Here is a 22834-nt window from a genome sequence, read left to right on the forward strand (position 1 = left end):
ATTTCATCTGGGTCTTGTCTGGATGCTATCTACACTTAGAAGGAAAACAAGCATAGATCCAAAGAATCAGTCTCATAACACATAATTATAAAGGTTTTCATCTTCATTGCAGACAAAATATATTCCATCTTCAAGTAAACCAGACAGCCAAAGGGAAAATGCTTATTTCAAAAGAAAAAAAAAACCTCTCTCTCTCTTCTCTTTGATATGTTTTTATTCCTTTTCTTTTTCCAATACTAAACCTAGTTTAATTATTTTTCAGAGTAACTTCCAGGACACATTGGAATTTCTAATGGCTAGTCGGGATTTGTGCAAGGCGTTTTGGAAAATTTGTGTAGAACACCATGCCTTCTTCAGGCTGTTTGAGGAACCCAAACCCAAACCCAAACCTGTTCTTTTTACCAGAGGTTCATCTTTTAGGTTCAGGTAGGATTTTGTTTTCTATTACCATAATCATGAAAAATGCTCTTTCCCAACAACCTATGTTAAATTTTAATATTCAAACTAACTTTTCCCCAATTTGACTTAAATCTACTAGGACTGCTACAGGTTACCAGATTCATAAACTCTTTCAGAGTTTTTCCAGAGCAAAATGAAACCACAGTGGCAATACCGACTGGAATTTCCATCACTGTGACACTTGTATAAAACACAACATCACATGACTGCCCCACTTAGCAATGACAATTCCAGAGCTTCCAGTTGCCATTGTTAAGCAAATCCCACACTGTGAGTAAATGAGGGTGTCATGTGGTTGCCATTTGCTTCCCCATTGACTTTGCTTGTAGGGACTCAGCAAAGAACATCACAACTGGCAGCCACGTGACCATAGGAAGTTCTGATGGCCAGAACTTCAAGGACCATTGTAAGTATCACTTGTTTAATGCCATTGTAAATTTGAATGGTTTCTGAACAAGTGCTTGTTAAATAGGTATACAGGTGAAACTCGAAAAATTAGAATATTGTGCAAAAGTTCATTTATTCCAGTAATGCAACTTAAAAGGGGAAACTTATATATGAGATAGACTCATTACATGCAAAGCAAGATAGTTCAAGCTGTGATTTGTCATAATTGTGATGATTATGGCTTACAGCTCATGAAAACCCCAAATCCACAATCTCAGAAAATTAGAATATTGTGAATAGGTGCAATATTCTAGGCTCAAAGTGTCCCACTCTAATCAGCTAATTAAGCCATAACACCTGCAAAGGGTTCCTGAGCCTTTAAATGGTCTCTCAGTCTGGTTCAGTAGGAATCACAATCATGGGGAAGACTGCTGACCTGACAGTTGTGTAGAAAACCATCATTGACACCCTCCATAAGGAGGGAAAGCCTCAAAAGGTAATTGCAAAAGAAGTTGGATATTCCCAAAGTGCTGTATCAAAGCACATTAATAGAAAGTTATGTGGAAGGGAAAAGTGTGGAAGAAAAAGGTGCACAAGCAGCAGGGATGACTGCAGCCTGGAGAGCATTGTCAGGAAAAGGCCATTCAAAAGTGTTGGGGACTTTCACAAGGAGCAGACTGAGGCTGGAGTCAGTGCATCAAGAGCCACCACACACAGACGGATCCTGGACATGGGCTTCAAATGTCATATTCCTCTTGTTAAGCCGCTCCTGAACAACAAACAACGTCAGAAGCGTCTTACCTGGGCTAAAAAAACCCAGACCTGGTCTGTTGCTCAGTGGTCCAAAGTCCTCTTTTCTGATGAGAGCAACTTTTGCATCTCATTTGGAAACCAAGGACCCAGAGTCTGGAGGAAAAATGGAGAGGCACACACTGCAAGATGCTTGAAGTCCAGTGTGAAGTTTCCACAGTCTGTGTTGATTTGGGGAGCCATGTCATCTGTTGGTGTTGGTCCACTGTGCTTCATTAAGTCCAGGGTCAACACAGCCGTCTACCAGGAGATTTTGGAGCACTTCATGTTTCCTTCCACAGATGAGCTTTATGGGGATGCTGACTTCATTTTCCAGCAGGACTTGGCACCTGCCCACACTGCCCAAAGCACCAAAATCTGGTTCAATGACCGTGGGATTACTCTGCTTGCTTGGCCAGCAAACTCGCCTGACCTGAACCCCATAGAGAATCTATGGGGCATTGCCAAGAGAAAGATGACAGACATGAGACTGAACAATCCAGAAGAGCTGAAGGCCGCTATTGAAGCATCCTGGTTTTCCATAACACCTCAGCAGTGCCACAGGCTGATAGCTTCCATGCCACGCCACATTGAGGCAGTAATTGCTACAAAAGGGGCCCAAACGAAGTACTGAGTACATATGCATGCTTATACTTTTCAAAGGGCCGATATTGTTCTATGTACACTCCTTGTTTTATTGATTGCATGTAATATTCTAATTTTATGAGATTGTGGATTTGGTGTTTTCATGAGCTGTACACCATAATCCATCACAATTATGACAAATCACAGCTTGAACTATCTTGCTTTGCATGTAATGAGTCTATCTCATATATTAGTTTCCCCTTTTAAGTTTCATTACTGCAATAAATGAACTTTTGCACGATATTCTAATTTTTCGAGTTTCACCTGTATTGTACATATGGATAAATTGAGAATTTTAGGAGCCAAAATAGACCCCCAATTGGATTCAGCTTGTTCATGAATATATATGGTAATACCTTTCATAAATGCTTGTACACGCCATATATATTTGCATGTAAGCCCATCCATGACTAAGCAGACCCACAAAGTACCATGGAAAAAAATGTGATGAGCTTATCCATAGGCGGTTGCATTTTTCATGGTATTTTGGTTAAAAAATTGAGGGTCAGTTTATCCATAAATGGATTTATATGTGAGCATATGTATTACGTCATGATGTTATCACAGAAATATGGTAATTATGTGCCTGCATAATGAAGTTCGATGTAAGAATGCAAGTTTTAACATTTGTACTAATGTCATAGTGCGCATTCCATCTTTGTCCCGCCTCGCAAGCACCTGGATACCAGTAGATGTGCAGATGCCTCTCTCTGCCTCATTAAATCCATGGTGATAACAAACCTTTTCTTGGGATAATTTGCAGGATAATAAATAAATAAATAATAACTGTAAGACTACTGGAATTTACAGTATATAGTACTGTTACCAATCTCAGGATTTTTTGCAATATTTAGTTTTTGTTTTCTCTGTCTCCTTAGAAAGTTTATGAGCTCTCTCGGGATGTAGCCAAAGGATTGCATTTAATATTAAGGCACTCAGTTGTTGCCAGTGCCTACAAATAATATAATTAATATTTGAGCCTCTTAAAGTTCATAAAACCAGTAGACTTTCTAATATTATTTTTAGAGTAGTTGACTTAACAGCACAGAGGCTATTTTCAGAGCCATAAGTAGAACGATAACAATGCATACTGCACTTTTCATCCATTTTTTTTCTGACATCAGCTACTGCCCATAGGTAAAGGGACACGGTGGCTCAGTGGGTTAGGACGCTGAGCTTGTCGATCAGAAGGTCGGCAGTTTGGTGGGTCAAACCCCAAGTGCCGCATAACAGAGTTGACCGCCTGTTACTCGTCCCAGCTTCTGCCAACCTAGCAGTTCAAAAGCACGTAAAAAATGCAAGTAGAAAAATAGGGACCACTACGGTGGGAAGGTAACAGCGTTCCGTGCACCTTTGGCATCTAGTGATGCCGGCCACATGACCACGGAGATGTTCTCGGCGAAGCGCTGGCTCTTTGGCTTTGAAACGGAGATGAGCCCCTAGAGTCAGAAACGACTAGCACGCATGTGCGGGGGAACCTTTACCTTTACTGCCCATAAGAAAACAAAATGCAGTAAGAACATATAGGAATAAACCCCCAAAACAATGTTATTAGTTATTAATTTTCTGTTTTTTATAATTGTTTCTTTCTCTCCCTCCTTCCCTTTCTCTCCCTCCCTCCTTCCTTCCCCTTAGTGGCCGAACTCAGAAGCAAGTCCTTGACTATGTTAAAGAAGGAGGACATAAAAAAGTGCAATTTGAGAGGTTTGAGATACTTTTGATGATGGTGACGGTGATGATGATGATATATCATTTGTTTTTAAGATCTTTCGCTTGTTCAGGATTTTTCTTAATTAGCCACATGATAGTTAGAGGCAGTTGGGATAAAAGTTGGTTGCACGTTTGGTGAAAGAAAAGCAGCCATGAATGCAGGAAAAGCAAAGTGTTGCGTATTTTTCCCCATCCAAAAGCCTTTAGCTACTTGCTCTTCTAGCCGAAATACTGGTATTTTGACTCTGAGAACATTTGTTCAGTGATTAACTGTATTGCTCTTTGTCCCCTTTGAGTAAATAGTTCCAACTTGCCAGCTCCTGCATGTTATCTTTTTATTAGAATCACCTCTTCTGAAGCTTTCAGCCAGCTTAGTGCTTCTGCTGGGAGAGCTCTGACTTGGCTGACAGAGAATTACGCTAAGAGCAGAAGAGGTTTTCTGTCCAAAGAAGGTAGCTCTGATGACAGATGTTCCAAAACAGTCTTTGGATTATACTGTTACTAATGTTTAATGTTTTTCTGCTTTAAAAAAAATCAATTTATCTACTAGTGGTGAAATGTTAGACAATAGTAGAGTGGGTTTTGGCATGCCATTGCCAGATCTATTTCCAAAGCCCTCTGTAACATGATGAGTTAAATCTTGATTTTAGCAACAGGTTTTACATTCTGAGTCAGATTTTGGAATCAGAGGTCCCCCTTTCCTTAAGTTTTTGTAATATATTAGTGAAGTATATATATCTCACCATAATGACATACCCCCACATACGCATCCCAAAAGCAATATGTTTATTTGGGGTTTTTGTTTTCCATAATTACTACAAGAGTTAATGAAGGAGTTGGCTGCAAACATTTTTAATTTTTAATTAATTTTGTTGGTTAATTTTATAGTCCGCCTTTCTTCCAAAAGCTCAAGGCAAACAACCGTGACTGTCCCTGCTTCAGTGGCACTTTTTCTCTCCACAGAAAACACAGCAAGATCCATTCTGTTAGGAGTCTGACTCCAAAATCTACAGAGCAACTTTCCATGGTGCCAAAACAAGTCAGTTATTTTTCATGCTTTTGCTAACTAAAAATCCAAATGCTGCTTTGTTTTTTTTTGTTGTGTATTGTTATTTAAGGAGTGCAAACAAATTGCTTGAATGGGAATGCTGCTGAATAAATGGAAAATGCAAACAGACAGAAAGAATTTAACTTCAACAAGAGCTTTACCATACTGAAACTGAGTATTTAGCAAATTCACGCAAATCTGGGAGTTCTAACGGGGGTGTGGCATTGTTTGTAAGGACAAAGAACAAGAGGAGATGTAGACACATTCCCAAAGGAAGTTGACCAAAATCAATCTTGAAGAATTGTTTAAACAAATGAGGTCTAAATAAATACAGTTGAAACATTGTGTACAAAGTAATGTAAATGCTTGGAAATGGATGCTGGGGAAAGAATAGATCAAAAGGATAATAAAAATGTCAAGAATAAGCAATGATGACAAATTAAATGAAAGAGAAAGTATGTCAATCTGTTCACTAATAAGAGGATGTGCCATTGCTCAGAGACTAAGCAACAGTGATGAGATACTGTAATCTTTGGCTCTTCTTAAGTCATTGCGACCATGGCAAATAATAGGAGTGTGAGCTCAAGACTCCCTCACTTTTAAAACAGAACAAATGATCGCTGAATCTCGTCCTCTTAAATCCTTCCTTTCCCTTTCCCTCTCCTACTCTCAACCCCAGTTCATTCTTTTCTGTGCCATGCAATTTTATGGAAGTGGGGTTTTTTTTGTTATGGTATTGCTTTTGGCATCTTCATGGAAGGGTTTAATTTGAACTGGGATAGATTGAGTCATTTGCTGTATTGGAATTTTCTGTCAGTGTTTTCAGATCAGGGGTGTCAAACTGCTGGCCCGCGGGCTGGATGCATCATAGCAAAACCGCGCCTCACCCCATTGCCGGCAATGGCAAAAAAGTCACGATACGTTGCAACACGTCACGTGACGTTGCGAGTTTGACACCCCTGCACTAGGTGTAATATCCAAGGTGGTTTTAATGGGGGGCAGCTGAAAATAAAGAGTTTCTTATACTGAAGAGAGTCCTATTTATGTTGAATTTGTAAAACAGTTGCTATAAAGATTGATGATAATTTATTGCCTCCTGTATCACATTTCTTCCTTTCTCTTTCCAGAGTTCTAGTTTTACCTATGGAGATGGTGCTGATTCCCTGGTTGTGCAAAGCTGCCAACAGGGAAAGGAATTAAATATTTCAGTGGAAGATGGTGGACCACACACAATTTCTTCCCAGAAAAAAAGCCCTAAGGAAGGCCAGGGGATAGATGGTACTACAATGGCAACGATGGAGGAGGAAGAGGAGGTCGTAAAGGACAGGTCACAGTTCAGCAGATCTCAGACACAGCAGCCAAGCACAGGTCCTGCATCCAGAGCTACTCATGGCAGTAGCACATCAATACCTTTTATTGACTGCAGTGATGTAGATAGCGAGTACGATCTCCTCAGAGGGCAAATGAGTCAGTCACATTCCCAAACAAATGACAATTATGAGGGTGATTTGACCAGTGGAGTCCATGTTGATTGTAGGGGTGAATATCATAAAAATAGGTACAATGAATCCTCTACCTCCCCTATAAAGGCATTCTACAAGGTCATGGAAGACTGCACTGATAACAGCTCTGGTAATATGTCCTTTTCTCTTGGTCAGAATCTCAGATTCCCACAGCATAGTACACTGGTTGAAGAAATGTTTAATGGCCCAGATATCCGTAGTCCACTGGCTACTCCCTTGCATTCAAGCAGCAAAAGATCAAGTCCCCTCATGAGTATTGGCAGTCCAGGTACTCAAATCCCTGAAGAATGTAGGGCAAAGAGGAAAAATAATGATGCACATACTTTTAGCTACCATAATTATACCAGGTTTTCCCCAGTTTTGCAAAGACCCCCGTTGCAAAGATTTAAGAATGCTTGTAACAAATCTGAAACAGATCCATTTATTTTGAGCCAAGGATCTTCAACTCCAGCTCAAGAATATACAGCAGAGGGGTTTTGTAAAAGGCAAATGGTTAAAATGGTCCCTTTAGAAGGCAAAAGTATGGCAAATGGTATGCCAGCAACTGCACCATCAAAACAAAGTCCCATCATGCAATCCTTGTATGCCAGGGGTATGTCTACTATACAAATGATGGAAGGGTCTACAAGCAGTGGAACAGAGTCTAGTGACTCTGATTCAGAAATGTTTAATCCTTTCACACAGCCTCTTGTATTTAGTAATCCCATAGTACTGAATTCGTCTTTAGGGTCTAGAAATAAGTATCTCTCTAGCAGTCTTCAGTTAAGTAAAGAAGCTGAAGATGACGAAGAGGGTGCTCATGTCCTCAGTTGTTGAGATTCTTGGACAGTCTTTCTAAGAAGAGCTAAGGAATATCCAGTCAAATCACTGTTGGAGTAGCTTTCCACAGCTTAGCATTTACAGCTTATATTCTGTCTCAATAAGAGACTAACTATATGAACTTTAACTGGGAATTGTCCAAGTTATAAGAGGATACCTGCTGTTATTTAATTATCAAGAAAAAAACATTGATCTTTAACATTTAGAATGATATTAATGAGATGATAGATGAAGAATTTGATATGGTAGTTTAAAGTGGTTTACATAAAATATAATGGTGGCATATTTGTTTTTGAAAGAGAAGCTAATCTTGGCAGTAGATTTTTCATTAAGAAAAAGGACTTATTGCTATAAATGGTGCACTTAATGAAGTCTAAGCAGGATAAACAGAAAGAAATGACTTGCAGATCAGTAATGTTGGTTCTTATTTAGAAATAGCTTACTACTTTTCTCATTAGGATTTATCCCTGAGTAGATGTGTTTAGGGCTGCAGCCACTGCTGTTTTTGAAACAGCATAATGTTATATAAATAAATATTTCTCTCGTACTGAGGGGAACTTACTGTTCAGTGCCTCTATTTCAAGTTTTATACTGTAGTCAAAATGAAAGAAATTTGATATTTAAGCAAATACTTTTTACAAGGTTTGATTATGCATTTTTATAAGAACTAATGCAATGTATTACCCATCAACATTATATATCAGACATATTTGAAGTATTACAAATGTCAGATTTTTATTTTAAACATCTAACATTTCTGTTTGGATATACTGAAGTAACAGAAAAGAGAAAAAAAATGGGATTTTAAAAATGGAATCCTGGAGCAATTATTTGAAAAGCCTCATGGTTTCTAGAAGAATTTTAGAATTCTAGAATGTTGTTATAAAATTAAACTCGGCACAATTGATTCTGCAAAGTTCTCAGCAATAGTTAAGCCATTCAGATGGGAATTAAAACATGAAACTAATTTTCACACATATATTCTCAGCTGAGTGAGGAACGATACGAACCACATGTGTACAGCTTCTGTATACATGCTATATATACGTAATCCAACTTTTTCAAGAGAAAAAGTCACTATCCTATGTCTAGTCAGCATAACGGCTTGCATGCTTACATATTTGTCAAGGCATAAAATATTTCAAATCACATTTAATGATTTAAGAAGAGGGAGCATAAACATTCAGGAGTTCATTAAATGAACAGTATTTTAACTGAATTCTTGCATTTAGAGGAACTTCCTTAATATAAAAATTTATGCCCAGGCAAAATAAAATGTTTATTACCTGTCCTTAGCATTGTTATGTAATGTGTTTTTGTGGGTAACACTGAAAGAAAAGCATCAGAAATAAGAAATGGAATTAGCAAATTTTTGCTGCATGTAGTTGATTCTATATAGTTTCAGAATTGTTTTAAAAGCAGAGCTTTAATGGCTTCCTGGGTTTATAGAACAACCACAGGAAATGTTGGTAACTATTTCTGAAGCCTTCAAAAAAGAAATAGTAAATCTGTATAAATATTTGGATTGAACTCAGTATGTAGATGCCAAATGTGGTAATGATTTAACTCTTCTTATGAGAGGCAATTTTTTGCACTAAATGAGCCTTCTCCAAAATTCGCCAATCTCTTTTTGGACTTCAGTTTATATGTTGACATCTTGTAAGCAAAATTATCTCTGTAATTATGCAGGCTGACTGGAAACTGAAAATTTCAGATTTATGTAAAAATCTCAAAGGATTACCTTTTAATTTTTTTTTACCAACTTGCTGTCCAGCTTTGGGAATTTAGGCATATACATAGGAACAGTTAATGTGCTCAGACTTAATTATGTTCTCTTTTTCTACCCTAGTAACTGCTTAATATGGGTTACAGACCTTATAGGCATACAGTTCAGATACTTGTTTTGGCAGTAGATAACAAGAAAATAGATAGGCAAATCTACTACTCTGTAGTTAGAAAAAATGAGGTGATTTTATTTCATGTAGTCAAGGGAATCAAATTGGGGCTTAGAATAGTTTGTCAAATTATTGCCTTTAATTTTCTGAATGCTTGCTTTAAAATATATCTAAACAAAAATCACTATAGAACAGGGGTGTCAAACTGGTGGCCCACGGGCCAGATGCATCACTCACAAGCCATGCCCACCCCAGCTCCGCCAAGGCAAAAAATGTCGCGATACATCATGATATGACGTGATGCAATTGAGTTTGACATCTGTGGTATAGAAGTATAAATCTAATGTTTTGTATGGCAAACATGGGTGGATTAGGGATTCTCATTACCACTAGTTACTTCAATTATGTTACTTTAATCAGAATTGGCAAATCAGATCCATGAAATATATCTAATATTAATTTTAAATGACTAAGAATGTTGATAAGCAGCAGCAGTTTACCAAATATTGTAAGAAAGATTAAGAAATATATGGGATTTTACATGTAATTCAGCGTGCAGGCCAATTTGCTCATATGTCAAGCAAGAACATCCAATGCCAGCCATGCATATTTTTAAGTGATAAACATTTCATATTCATTATGCAAAACACAATCTTGTGATGTAACTTAAACAGCTCCTTTTCTGTGATTGAAATAAATATGCTTGCTTTGTTATTTTAGATGAATGTGAATAATAATAATAATAATAATAATAATAATAATAATAATAATAATAATTAATAAAGTCCTTGGGAAGAATTGATTAGGTGGATAAACATGCCAAATCCAATCTGGCTAACTGTGCAACGGATCATAATAATAGTTCACCTATATTCTTCAGTCCAATGTTCTTAATTCCAGCAAATACTGGTTTGGGGTTTGATGAATGTGTATTAATATCAATTTATCATTTTTCATCCTCTTTTAAACCTGAAAGTTTAAAAAGAAGCCCGATGTTTTGTAATGATGCTATAAATATGCAGAGCATTTTTGGCATAATACTCATGGAACTGATGCATGCAACAGACATGAGCACTTGACTGTAGCAAATAAACAGTCATCTTCTCAGATTTAAGTTTCTTTAAAATCACATTAAATGTTATTGCTAGCATAAAATTATGAACCATATCAAGAGACACTCTAGATTTCTAACTGATTCAAAAATATAAATATAAAATATAAAAATTAGAATCTCTTGGCCATTTCCTTGTCTATACTTGTGTCTCTTTGATAGATTAAATATTATTGAAATTCTGTAATAAAGCAATAAATATACCTTTTAACAGTAGGTAAAAGATTAAACAAAATGTTCACTTTGATCATTCATGGAAACAACACCCCTATCCTAACCTTTTCCGTTTTTTTGGGGGGGAGAAATTATTACCGTATGTCTGTGTGCGTGTGTGTATACACACAAAAACAAACACATATATTCCATATTTTTCTTGAAAAATAATATTCCAGAAGGAGGGAAACTCATTTCTCTATTCTTCCAGAATACATCATCTTCTTTTGTCGTTTCTATGAAATATAACAAATAATTCTCAATTAAAAATGATTTTTCAAGAATGTCATTATTTCCTGACTCTTGATATGCTTGGTGGTCCATGAATGAACCGTTGCTTGCATGTTTGTTTCCTAATGAGAGAGAATCTTTCCATTACTATTCTTCCTTTTTCCCTCCATTTAAAATAATATACGTGTTTAATCCATCTGGTAATAAGAATTAAGGTACTATATTATTCATTATTTGGAGGATCTGTCCTCCCCATATACCACATATTTTAATTTAATTATTTCTACTTAGACATCAACTATTATTAAAGAGATGTGTGAATTTAGTAGTTTCTATAAAGGATAAAATGATAACATTTTTAAAATTGAAACAGCCAATTTGGTCTAGTGCAGGGGTGTCAAACTGTTGGCCCGTGGGCCAGATGTGTCATGGTGAATCCACGCCCACCCCATTGCTGGCAATGGAAAAAAATTGTGATACATCATGACATGACGAGTTTGATACCTCTGGTCTAGTGGTTCAGGCACCAGATTAGAAATCAGGAAACTATGAGTTATAGTTTCAATTTAGGCATGAAAGCGAGTTGGGTGACTTTGAGCAAGTCATGTTCAGCCCAACTCACTCCACAGGTTTGTTGTTATGGGGAAAATAGGAGGAGGAAGGAGTATTAGTTATGTTCACTGCCTTGAGTTACTTATAGCGAGGAGGATTTAAGAAAAATCTGAAAAAATAGGGCTATTCTCAATAAAATCAATACGATCACTCTTTTTGGTTTGGGCTTATTTTTTTTACATATCTCCTGCAATGAGATAATTTGTTATTTATTTGCCAATGTTCTTTCCAAAGCAACTCTCTGGCACTGCTTTTCCCCAATTCTGCCTCCTCTCCCCCCATAGAACATTAGCAGTTAAAACAAATTTATCATGTCACTTTTCAAAACAGGGAAAACAAACCTCATCAATTTTATCTGCATATGTACATTAGAAGCAAAGTGTCATCATTCCTATCTTTAGCAGATTATGTTAAGGAATGCTGAGATTCCAGTTTGAATAATGCAGATTTTGGCTTCAAAGAAATCATGAAGCAAAATATGAAGCCCCCATCAGCTTACAGAGCTCTTGCTTATTAGAATTTCTTAGATTGGCCATCTTTTTTTTTTTTCTTAGATTGCCCAACTAACAAAATCTGAGATATAAATTACTGCCTTATTTCTATCATCCATTTCTTTTCTGGTCATATTACAAATTCTAAATCTAAGTCTAACATTAAGATCAGTTTAAAAATTGCTGGGATTTTCATGCTCATTCTTGTCATTTGTTTAATAAGGTTATAACTTTTTTTTAGTTATTTCACTGTTTGCATTGTTTTATCAGCATGTGCCTCTATGTAAGGAAAAAGCTTTTTTTTGCACTATTCTATCTTTATACTAAGAGCATGATATATCTTATGTTCTTTGCATTGTTTATCACTCACCCCAATATCCCTTTCCTAGAGGCTGACCTAATGCAGAATGCTACTGTGATTCATCTGTAAAATTTTGAATTTTGTAGGACCCTGCTTTGCAAAATTCAAAAATGAAAACAAATATGATGAACAATAGTGACTTCAGGCACATATTGGAACCATATATTAACTCTGTGGAACACATGGCCCTTCATTTCTTAGTAAAAGAAATATCAAGAATAATTTAAAAATTATTCTAAATACAAAATTTCTCTTAAGCAAAGTCACTGCTCTACTGAGAGAGATTAAGCCAAAATAGACAACAGACAATGGGTCCATAGCCCATTATGCATAGATTACATTAAGCACTGTTTAATGCGTAGTTATTTTGTTTGTTTTTGTATTTATATTTAAAGAAAGGGTCATCTTTTTTCAGTTTTTCTCAGTGGTATAAAAAATATAGAAAAGAGCAACACCTTATTCTTTTAAATTCACACATCCTATTCCGCTATTAGAAAGTTTGCAATGCCCTGTCATTTTTTTCTGTCAAAAGTATTCAACTATACTCTTAACTGCTGTGGTTACTGCTCAGTTTTGTACTTGCCACTGTTTAATTCTATTTTATATCACTTTATCCTGAAATTTGTATTCAAGAGGTGTTACTGGCTGCTAAACCTAGTTATGAATTTGCTGATTGTTTGTAAGCATGTCAAGACAAATCTATTTATTCACCTATATGCATGATCTTAAATTTGTTTTGCTTTCTGTTACTTGTACTGAAAGTTTTCCACTCTTTCTGGCTGGTATATTGCTTTAAAACACTCCTTTGCTTATTGTGCTCTGAAATTATTGGCTGAATTGCTTGATCAAGTATGTGTTCTTAGTATGATCTTCCAAATTCACATACAGTATCATTCACCATCACCATTATCATGGCTTTCCTTGTTAAGCTTAGGAATCTAGCTTTTTCTTCCTTCCCATTTTTCCCTGTGGATAATACACTATATCACTTCCTCAGCAGCAATTATTATTATTATTATTATTAAAGTCAGAAAAATGTATTCTGTTCCTTTAATAATTTTGCCCAAACTGAATTTCTTTTTGAGGTAGGGAGAAGAAAACATGAGCACTGTTCCCTACCTCCTAGCGTAATACTTTTTCTCCATGGGAAGATATATTATGTCATTCTGATTCGGAGCAGAATACGAATATTGATTTCTTAGCCTCTACAGCCCTTTTTATCCCTCCATGCAAGTTTCTTGTATTACTGAATTAGGAAGAGATTCAGTAATAATAACAGTACTGCGTTTAGAATTTACCACAGGCTTATAATTAGAACCATCATGGGTGCCAGCTTTTGAGCTCTGATTTTGTATCTGCATTTTTCTAATACATTCTTTGTTGAATGTGTCTCTTTCTATTCACCTTTGAAGATGTCTGTTTGGAACAGTTAACAAAAGTTTTGGTTTTGGTTCTGATTGTCAACTGAAAATAGTTCTACTTAATAGACCTGCGCAAAGTCTATTAAAAAGATTCTTGAGCACAATTAAAGCATCTCTGTTCAAATGGTTAAAAGCACCATACTTTGTATACATGCAGTTTATGAAACAGGCATGCAAAATTGTGTAACCTCTTTCTAACGTTTTCCAAAACCATAATGGTTAAATCAGTGTAAGCTGTTTGATTGGCAGCAAATTACTTCATTTGCTATTTATAAACATGAGTGTGAAATACATTTCCATTTCTCTCTTGAGTTAATATCAACCAAAATTTGAAATAATAAATATTTATGAGGTCTGTAGGAACACAATCTAGGAATGCTCAGAAATATTCTGATTTAATGACGTCTAGAAATCTAAAGGAAAGCTTAACCTTTCATACACTTGTGAAGAATTCTTTTAGGGAATCATGCATTATCTGCTATATTCTTCTGGACATCTGATTTTGGAAAAGGCCTTGTTGCACAGGCATCAAGCAATGAAACATCTTCAGTCCTGTGAGTAAAGTAAAAGATTGAATGTTAATTTATATAAAGATGCAGCCCCTTAAAGGAATTAGCGCCATTTTTACTACTGTGGCAAAGCTTTACATGAACGTAATCATTTATTAACAATAAGTTCTCTACATTGCTTACAGGGGAAATCATGCACATGATACCAATTTAAAATTGTGTGAATCTTGGGGGCACTAAAATGTCACTGGTTTTTTATAGAAATTTTACATTTGTGCATAAAAATATACAGCACATCAAGCATTCCACACCTTCAGACTATAATAGTATAATGTTTTGCATTATCAGTTTTTTACATGAAGATTATTCTTTGTAAGAGCTATTCAAAACAGAAAAAACCCCAACTGTTGTTAAACATAGGAGCTTTCTCCCTCTGAAATGTTTTTCTTAGAAGCAAAGTGGAAAACACTGATGTGCGTGATCATTTTGATAAATACAAAGTAATCCATTTATTTGGCATGCAAGGTACAAAATATTAATTTTGCTAGAAATGCATATTTAGAAAAGAAAACATTTAGAACCTAAAAATCTATTATAGTTGTTATCTTTTGGCCTAGAGTATATTCACGATCTCTTGATTTCCAGATATTTTCATAAGTGATCAACATTGAGTAACCTCTAGGAATGCAATCCAGATACATTTGGATACATCCATTAATTTGAGCCTTCACTGCTCAATTACTACACAATCTCCCACCTATCAGCTTAATACAGATAAGTGCTTAATGCCAGTTCTTACTATACTTAGTCTGGGGTGATGAGTTCCTTAGCTACCTGGGGCAATTTGGATTCCTGTATGTGGGACCTCTCTGCAGCCCCATAGGAAGGTGAATCTGAAAGTTCCCCAAAGCCCTATACGGGATACTATGTAATACCAGAGCTTCCGAACAACTTTGGTGTAGAGCTTCCTTCTTTTTAAGCACTTCCCAGATAAATAGAAAATGATGTGTATTTGCCATTATTTAAATTTTTATCTGGCAAATCTATAAAACTTTGAGATTTAGACTATGTTTAGTTTGGGTAGTTTAGATATTTTCACAATGAAATGTATGTTTTCATCCTGTCATGAAACCAGTGTAGCACCAGAATTCCTGCCTTTTTACTTTCATATTTAAAATGACACCCTCATTTCCTTAGTAAATGTAGTTTGAATATGTACTAGTTATAAACCTAGAAGGTATCTTTTTATGAGTATAAATCCTTTCCTCTCTTTTTCCTTATATGTGGACACTTTATTATGAAAATATTGTATAAGGTTGTGTACTAGTGTCAATAAAATTGACATTGTGTTAACAAGCTGTGACTTTTCTGTCAGATTTTTAGTATATTAAGAACAAAAGTCTTTAACGCAGGCAAATTTCTCATTGTAACGTGGGGTTGGAATTTGGTGCTGGAAAAGACAATGGGATGAATATGAATCTTGGTGATTTACTTAAAGATGCATTAATTACACATATTACTGAAAAATAAATTACTCCCAGATCCTGCTCCCCTCATATGCCACATTTCCCTAGTATTTCCATGCTCAGATGCAAATTAAAATTCTAACATTATTTTCAACAAAGGAAAACTTATTGATGAGTGTGAAACATTGCAGAATTTCACTTGCATGTTAGCTTTGGGTCTTAATAACTTCCTAGCTGACAGCATATCCACTTTTCTAAATTAAAATCCTGTGGAAAGTATGGGACATAAGGAAAGGTTATATAAAGAAATGGCTGGTATCATTATAAAAACCTCCATAGATTTTTATGCTGTGTCTTTGCAGAATCTGTAACCCACTTGCCTTCTAAGGAAAGGGAGTTGAAACTTTTTTCACTGTTCTATTTCACATAGCCATAAATGTGTACTGTCAGGCACTTAACATAACTGTGCACATTTAAAACTGTCCTATTACAAGCTTTGAAATAATCCATCTTCTATTGTTGCAATGTAGCATTTCTATTCCAAACAATCGAAGGAGCAACTCATCAAGGTATACTGTATTAATTTTCTTGGATATAGCCAGAAGGCCTGAAGTAGTTTACTTCATCTGTTCTAGATGTGACTTTCTCCTAGGCATTTCTTTAGCACCTTCTGCAGTAAAAATGGACAGGCTGCATTAGTAAAAGGGTTTTCAAAAATTACAGTAATGCCTTCTTTGATTGAGATATTAAAAACTGAAGATGGAAGTCTGAAAAAAATATATAGCAAGATCCTCTTTGGATGTGATTCTGCCCCCTCATGAAACTGTACACACACAGGGAGTCTAGGCTGCTTCTAGGAATTATAAGAAGTAGTGGCTGAAATTAAATATTGCATTTAATCTAAATATGGACTTCCTTATCTTATGACTTCACCCATTCACCCACTTTTCAAGGAATGGATCAAGTTATAAGGGAAATGTATGGAGAAGATAGGGTGGGATGAGTAAATCACAATAGTTGTTTCTCTGGATGATATAAATTAGATAGTAATTATTAACCGATGGTAACAGTAATCATATTTGTAGAGAAATTTGACTTTTATTACTTATAAATGATTTTTACTCAATTTCAGTTGCAGATAAGTAAGCATAAACAGTGCAAGAGTCTTCATTTTCCTTCTTTTTCAAAAGAAAGGATGTAGTGTAAATTGCCTAGCTGTGGTTTTGAGTAAGCAACCACTTCCATTGCATTTGCTTACATAAATATGGTTTTGTCTCATTTTAATTAGTTGACAAACTGATATGAAAAATTTGGATTAATCTTGGTTTGGACATTGAACAAATCAATTGTTTTATTTAGGCATAACATAAATAGTTTATTCAAAACCATAATTAGAGACATTATTATTTTCCTGCTATGCATGAAGAACGAACACAATGGGAGAAATGTTTGAGGACAAGTGTAGCAACTTCACTGTTTACAGCAACCTTGTTTGTTATGTGAGATCTAAGAAAGGCTTATACATCTTCCACAACTATTTATGATGTCTAGAGCTGGTTACATTCAATTCAATAGAGGCTAAGAAAGCAGTGAATAATAAAAAAAATTCACTGCTAAAGCAATGTGAAACTTACTCCAACCAGTTGTCTGTATTCAGAACAGTTTATGTTACTACTTAGAAAACCCTGCCAAAAAGATTGTAACCATTTAAATACAAATAGCTCCTCTGAACCTTATGATACCCTATTACTTAAATGGGTTGAGGGGATTTAATCTTCATATCTACTAAATGAAAGATTTCTGAATTTATTGTATTGTTCCTTCAGCAGGTTCTCTTGCTGGCAGCCCTCACCTTTCAGAACTATCAATCAATTCTCAAGGTGGACCAGCCATAGCAAATGCAACTTTGTCTCCTAATTTGAGTCCTGATAATAGGCAAGCTTCTCCATTGATCAGTCCCTTGCTGAATGATCAAACTGGAGTCCGCGCGGAAGATGAAGAGGAGGTCAGGAGAAAGGTACTGATGTTGACTCTACCTATTAGGTATGCAAAGAACATTTAGCATTTTTTCTTTGCTTTCAATGGATGACTGTTTTAAAAATTTCCATGCTCTCTCTCACCATCTTAAGCTACATAAGCAGTAGGGCTTAGTAGTGATGGCAGAGTTGCCTCTATTTATATGCATATATACCACTTCTGACTCTAGAACTGTTTTGTAAATTTTATATTTTTGGAATATAGCTATTCCTATTTGCTGATCTTGGTCAGTTTTCCTTAATTCTCTGTAATTTTGCAGCATCCAATTCTTTTAATACCCAAAGCTGACTGTAAAAGCCCTATCATTGTCATTTGAGTACAGATTAAAGTCACTTTGTCTTCTGACTAATTTCAGAGGTTTCCAACTGACAAAGCATACTTTATTGCTAAAGAAGTTGCCACTACAGAACGGACTTACCTGAAAGATCTTGAAGTCATCACATCGGTATGTTTCTCTTTTCCCCCCTTAAATTAAAAATATGCAGCCCATTTTTTCCTAAGTATTTTTTTCCCTGTCTTTTACTACATCTCCCATTATCTCAGTCACCATAATCTCTTTTTTATTTTTTTTTATTTTTTACAATAACAATCTTTAGTGCTTAGTGAATTACATGTTGTCTGGATTCATATATTTAAAAAACTAATTCATTTCTATAATTCCATAATCAAACTATTAATTAATGATATATTTCCTTGATCTTCTCTTCTTCCAGTAGTATTCTACTTTTGTCAACATTAAACAAATAGTTCTTAATACTTTTGGTACATACAAGATTGAATAAATATTTTTCTTGTGTTTGTACAAATAACGGTAACATCAGTATATAACATCTTTTCTAATCAGCTTGTTTCAATTGTATTTATAAAAGTCATCTTATTAAGTCACTATATGTTCTGTTTTCAAGATTCTTATTTAAGCTTAATTTCCCCTCTGTATTCAAACCATTCTTATCAGTCATAATTTTCTCAAAGTTAATTACCTTTAAATATCCAAACTTTTCATTCACATATACCATCCCAATATTTTTACATTTCATATATTGTAAAAAATACTATACTAGTTGTATATTTTATCCCTATTGCTGTAGAGTCCCTTTATATCCATAATTTATTTATTCTCTTAACCATATTCAATCAAGTGTTTAATCATATAGTACTCCATCTGGTAAGTCAAATCAAATCTCTTGAATCTAACTCTAGCCTTCTTCTTTTGCCAAGTAGCTTTCCAAGTCAGTGTGTTCAGCTTTCCAGGGGATTCTTCCTGTATTTTTGTGAATGTTGTTGGGAATAGGAAAGACATGTTAAATAGGATGTACGTTTTTTGTCTCCCAAACTCTAATGATTCTCCTGGCTGCTCTGTAATCCATTTTGTTAAATCTTCTTTCCTATCTTCAAGTTTATTTTGAATTCCTGAAAAATAAAATATCTTTTCTATTTCCATTGTTGTGGCAAAGTCTTGCATGTTTCTTTTCTTTGCATTAAGCTGTAGTTCTCTTCATTTGTAGCTTCTCTCTTTGGGTCACTGTCTTCTAGTTTGTGTTCTGTTAACTGGTTTGTTTGTTCATTCTTTGTCGTCGTTTTCTGAGGGTTTTTTAATTGTAAGTTTAGCTTAAAGATGTGCTCATTTATTCCATCAAAGTTGTTTTTAATCTCATCATGATTTGAAACCATTGTCATTTGAATCTGTCGCAGCATTGCATACATTTCCTCCTGGAAAATATTTGCCTTGTCTTGGAGTATTGCTCCTGCAGATCTCTGATGTTCCAGGCTGGGGCCTTCAGAAGGAGATATTAGGTGTGGTTTCCTTCCACTTTTAGATAGGTATGGAACATCCATTTTATTCCCCCCCTCCAGATAGTCTTTCACTGGTACCATAGTCTGTGATTATCCTTGTCAAACCAGCCAATCTTAAAGTCCAAACAACCAAATCTTACATAGTTTTTATCTATATATATGGTTTTTATAATCCAATGCATTTCCAATTGTCAAACCACCACTAAAAGCAATATTTTGTAACAGTTCTTCTGTTCAGGGGGTCTTACAATTATCAGCTAGCCAAAACTGCAGTCCAGAATGTTCAACCATTAAAGCACCTAAGAGCTTTCCAGTAAGTTCCCCCATAGAAGATTAGCCAAAAATCAAGGTTTTTCTTCCTCTGCAAACAATTCTTGAGCTTAGAGATCACAGCTCAGTAAGTATTTATAATCCCAGAAGGTCAGCAGCTTTTAAAACAAATATAGTTCTCACTCTATAGTAGGTGGCCCAGTATATTTTCTTTCCTTTGTTCCCAGCTGTTCTCTATTTGGCTAGATGTTACTAAGGTTGAAAGAACAAGTTGTTCTTGATTTCTGGGCATCTTGCTAATTTCTGAGTCAATGCAGCTGTTGTTCTATGCTCTAATCTTCTACTAGATGTCAGCAGTTATTCATTTTCCAACTTCTAAAACTTTGTTATTTTCTTGTAATTTCATCAATACTCTTTCAGATGTGAAATCTTAACAGTTTTTGTAATTTTCAGATTTATCCAAACTGTAGTATTATTAACTTCATTTCAATATATTTCTGTCTCCCATAAAAATTAAATCGCCACTTCCGTCTATGGAAGGGTGGGGGTGCAGTCCCCTCCCTTCTCACTTTCAGAGGATTTTTTGCTTCTTGGGGGTCTTTTCCAGGAAATTAGTTACAAAATAGAAGAGAGAAGATAAATATTCTCACCCAGTTCCAAGCATGCTGTTCACAGTTGTTCTGGTTAGTGCTTTTGGACTTTGGCTGCCGGTAACTTGGGCTAGTCACTGAGGTGTAGCTAGCTTTTCTCCTGTCAGCTTGGAGGGCTTCCCCCGGATCAAACAGATCAACTGCCATTGTTGCATGATCATCAGAGGGCCCTTCCTTCGCTGCCTCTCTGGGGCAACTTTAGACCCATTTAGGGTCCCCTAGCAGGGCAAAACCAGCTGTGGGGTGCAGAACCCAGCAATCCCTCAACTGTATCGGTATGATGCAAGACCGGAAGTCCCCAGTCAGCATAATCTTCATCACAGACATATTCAATCACAAAATGTTTCTGATGTGGTTGGAATTTCATCTAAGTCGCCGAGGATAAACATTTAAGTGTGTGTGTGTGTGTGTGTGTGTGTGTGTGTGTGTGTGTGTGTGTTTAAAAAAAAGCATAGATGGTTTCTGATAGTTTTTTCCCCTTTATTTTGTTGCAGTTTTAATGCTTTGTATTTTGGATCTTTATCTCATTTCTATATACCCACAAAACAGCATTCTTAGTATCATTTGTCATTACTGTTTCATCACTTTCAGCAATATTTTAAAATGGAAGAGAATCAAAGGATGCCTGCTTAATAAACAGAACAATTGTTTAAGCAACAGTATCCTAATCTGTGTGTTCCCAGAGAGGATATGTTTAGCTTTCTACAATGGAATTCAACAGAGGCTATACAGATAAAACTTAATTTGGGATTCTATAGCTTTGTCAGTTCTGTCTACATCTTGCTTAATGGAGTAAAAACACCAAATTAACTGAAAAATTGCTCAGCTCCTCTTTTCCAGTAGAATCCTAAAGAGAAATATTTTTTCTCAAGTACTTTCCCATAGATTGTGAACTTTATAGCTTTCCTGGATATTTGAACTCAAGGCTCTGCATTAGGATATGCTGAGATATACCATGAAAAGCACTGAATGGAGATATTCTAAACAACATCTTCCCTTTTCCAAATACAACATGGAATTATCCCACTGAATAGTTTTAATATCTAAACAGAAGAGTACGGATAGTTTCTTCTTGGTGATTCCTCTGCTGATTCTGAATAACTGGTATTTTAGAATGACTGCACAACTCAAGAAATTTAAATTTAATGTTTTTTGCATCAATGTACACCAACCTATCAAAGATGGAAGTTGCTGGTTAAAAAAATAATGAGATATTAGACATTTTCCACTTGTTTTAGGTCAGGAGAACTTAAATGTAGAAGCATGTTTTTTTTAAAAAAAAAAGCTGTCCTGTTGGCAATAACCTAAAAAAAAACCTAAGTTCAATGTTATAATACTAATTTATTAATAGTTACCACCAAACAAGTATTGTCTGATTCCCCTATACCAGGGGTCGGCAACCTAAAAAAGAAAAAGAGCCACTGGGAACCGGTTCCATCACAAATTAAAAAAAGAGGGAGCCGCGTGCGTGTGTCCATGCACGCGCATGCGCAAAAAGGTTTTTTGCGCATGCGCGGACGCACGCGGCTGCCATTTTTTTCAAAATGAGATGGAACCGGTTCCCGGTTGCCCGATGGCGACGGCCCGTCTGCAAAGCTGCCGCTTTCGGCAGCTTTGCAGACGGGCCGCGGCAGCTTCCGCAAAGAGCGGCGCCCCTGCCCATTCCGAGAGGTGCGCGCGCACCTCTCCGAACGACCGGAGGTGCGCGCGCACCTCCCCAAACCTTTGGGGAGGTGCGCGCGTACCTCCGCGCGAGCGGCACCGCTGCCCGTTCGCGCGGAGGTACGCGCGCACCTCCCCAAAGGTTTGGGGAGGTGCGCGCGCACCTCCGGTCGTTCGGAGAGGTGCGCACGCACCTCTCGGAATCGGCAGGGGCGCCGCTCTTTGCGGAAGCTGCCGCGGCCCGTCTGCTAAGCTGCCGCTTTCGGCAGCTTCACAGACGGGCCGCAGCGGGCTTCCTGAAAGAGCGGCACCGCTGCCCATTCGCGCGGAGGTACGCGCGCACCTCCGGTCGTTCGGAGAGGTGCACGCGCACCTCTCGGAATCGGCAGGGGCGCCGCTCTTTGCGGAAGCTGCCGCGGCCCGTCTGCTAAGCTGCCGCTTTCGGCAGCTTCACAGACGGGCCGCGGCAGCTTCCTCAAAGAGCGGCACCGCTGCCCATTCGCGCGGAGGTACGCGCGCACCTCTCCAAAGGTTTGGGGAGGTGCGCGCGCACCTCCGCCCATTCGGGGAGGTGCGCGTGCACCTCTCCAAACGGGCGGTGCCACTCTCCATTTGGAGAGGTGCGCGCGCACCACTGCCCGTTGGAAGAGGTGCGCGCGCACCGGGCGGCTGGGAGCCGCAAGAGACGGCTCAAAGAGCCGCATGCGGCTCCGGAGCCGCAGGTTGCCAAC

General features: G+C 37.0%; 1 protein-coding gene across 3 annotated transcripts in view; it reads left to right on the forward strand.

Moving 5' to 3' along the window:
• The window catches only part of FARP1 (FERM, ARH/RhoGEF and pleckstrin domain protein 1), a 171983-nt gene that overhangs the window by 110485 nt on the left and 38664 nt on the right, over positions 1-22834 (forward strand). For 2 of the 3 annotated variants that reach the window (XM_083362005.1, XM_083362004.1), the window contains exons 10-15: positions 263-426; positions 3916-3984; positions 4954-5029; positions 6166-6406; positions 17517-17707; positions 18083-18172. In XM_083362005.1, coding sequence (XP_083218131.1) covers positions 263-426; positions 3916-3984; positions 4954-5029; positions 6166-6406; positions 17517-17707; positions 18083-18172 — 831 coding nt within the window. The remainder of the gene's footprint in view (positions 1-262; positions 427-3915; positions 3985-4953; positions 5030-6165; positions 6407-17516; positions 17708-18082; positions 18173-22834) is intronic. The other variant, XM_083362006.1, reaches the window with a different exon arrangement.

The sequence above is a fragment of the Vipera ursinii genome (genome assembly GCF_947247035.1).
Source record: "Vipera ursinii genome assembly, chromosome: 4".
NCBI lineage: Eukaryota > Metazoa > Chordata > Lepidosauria > Squamata > Viperidae > Vipera > Vipera ursinii.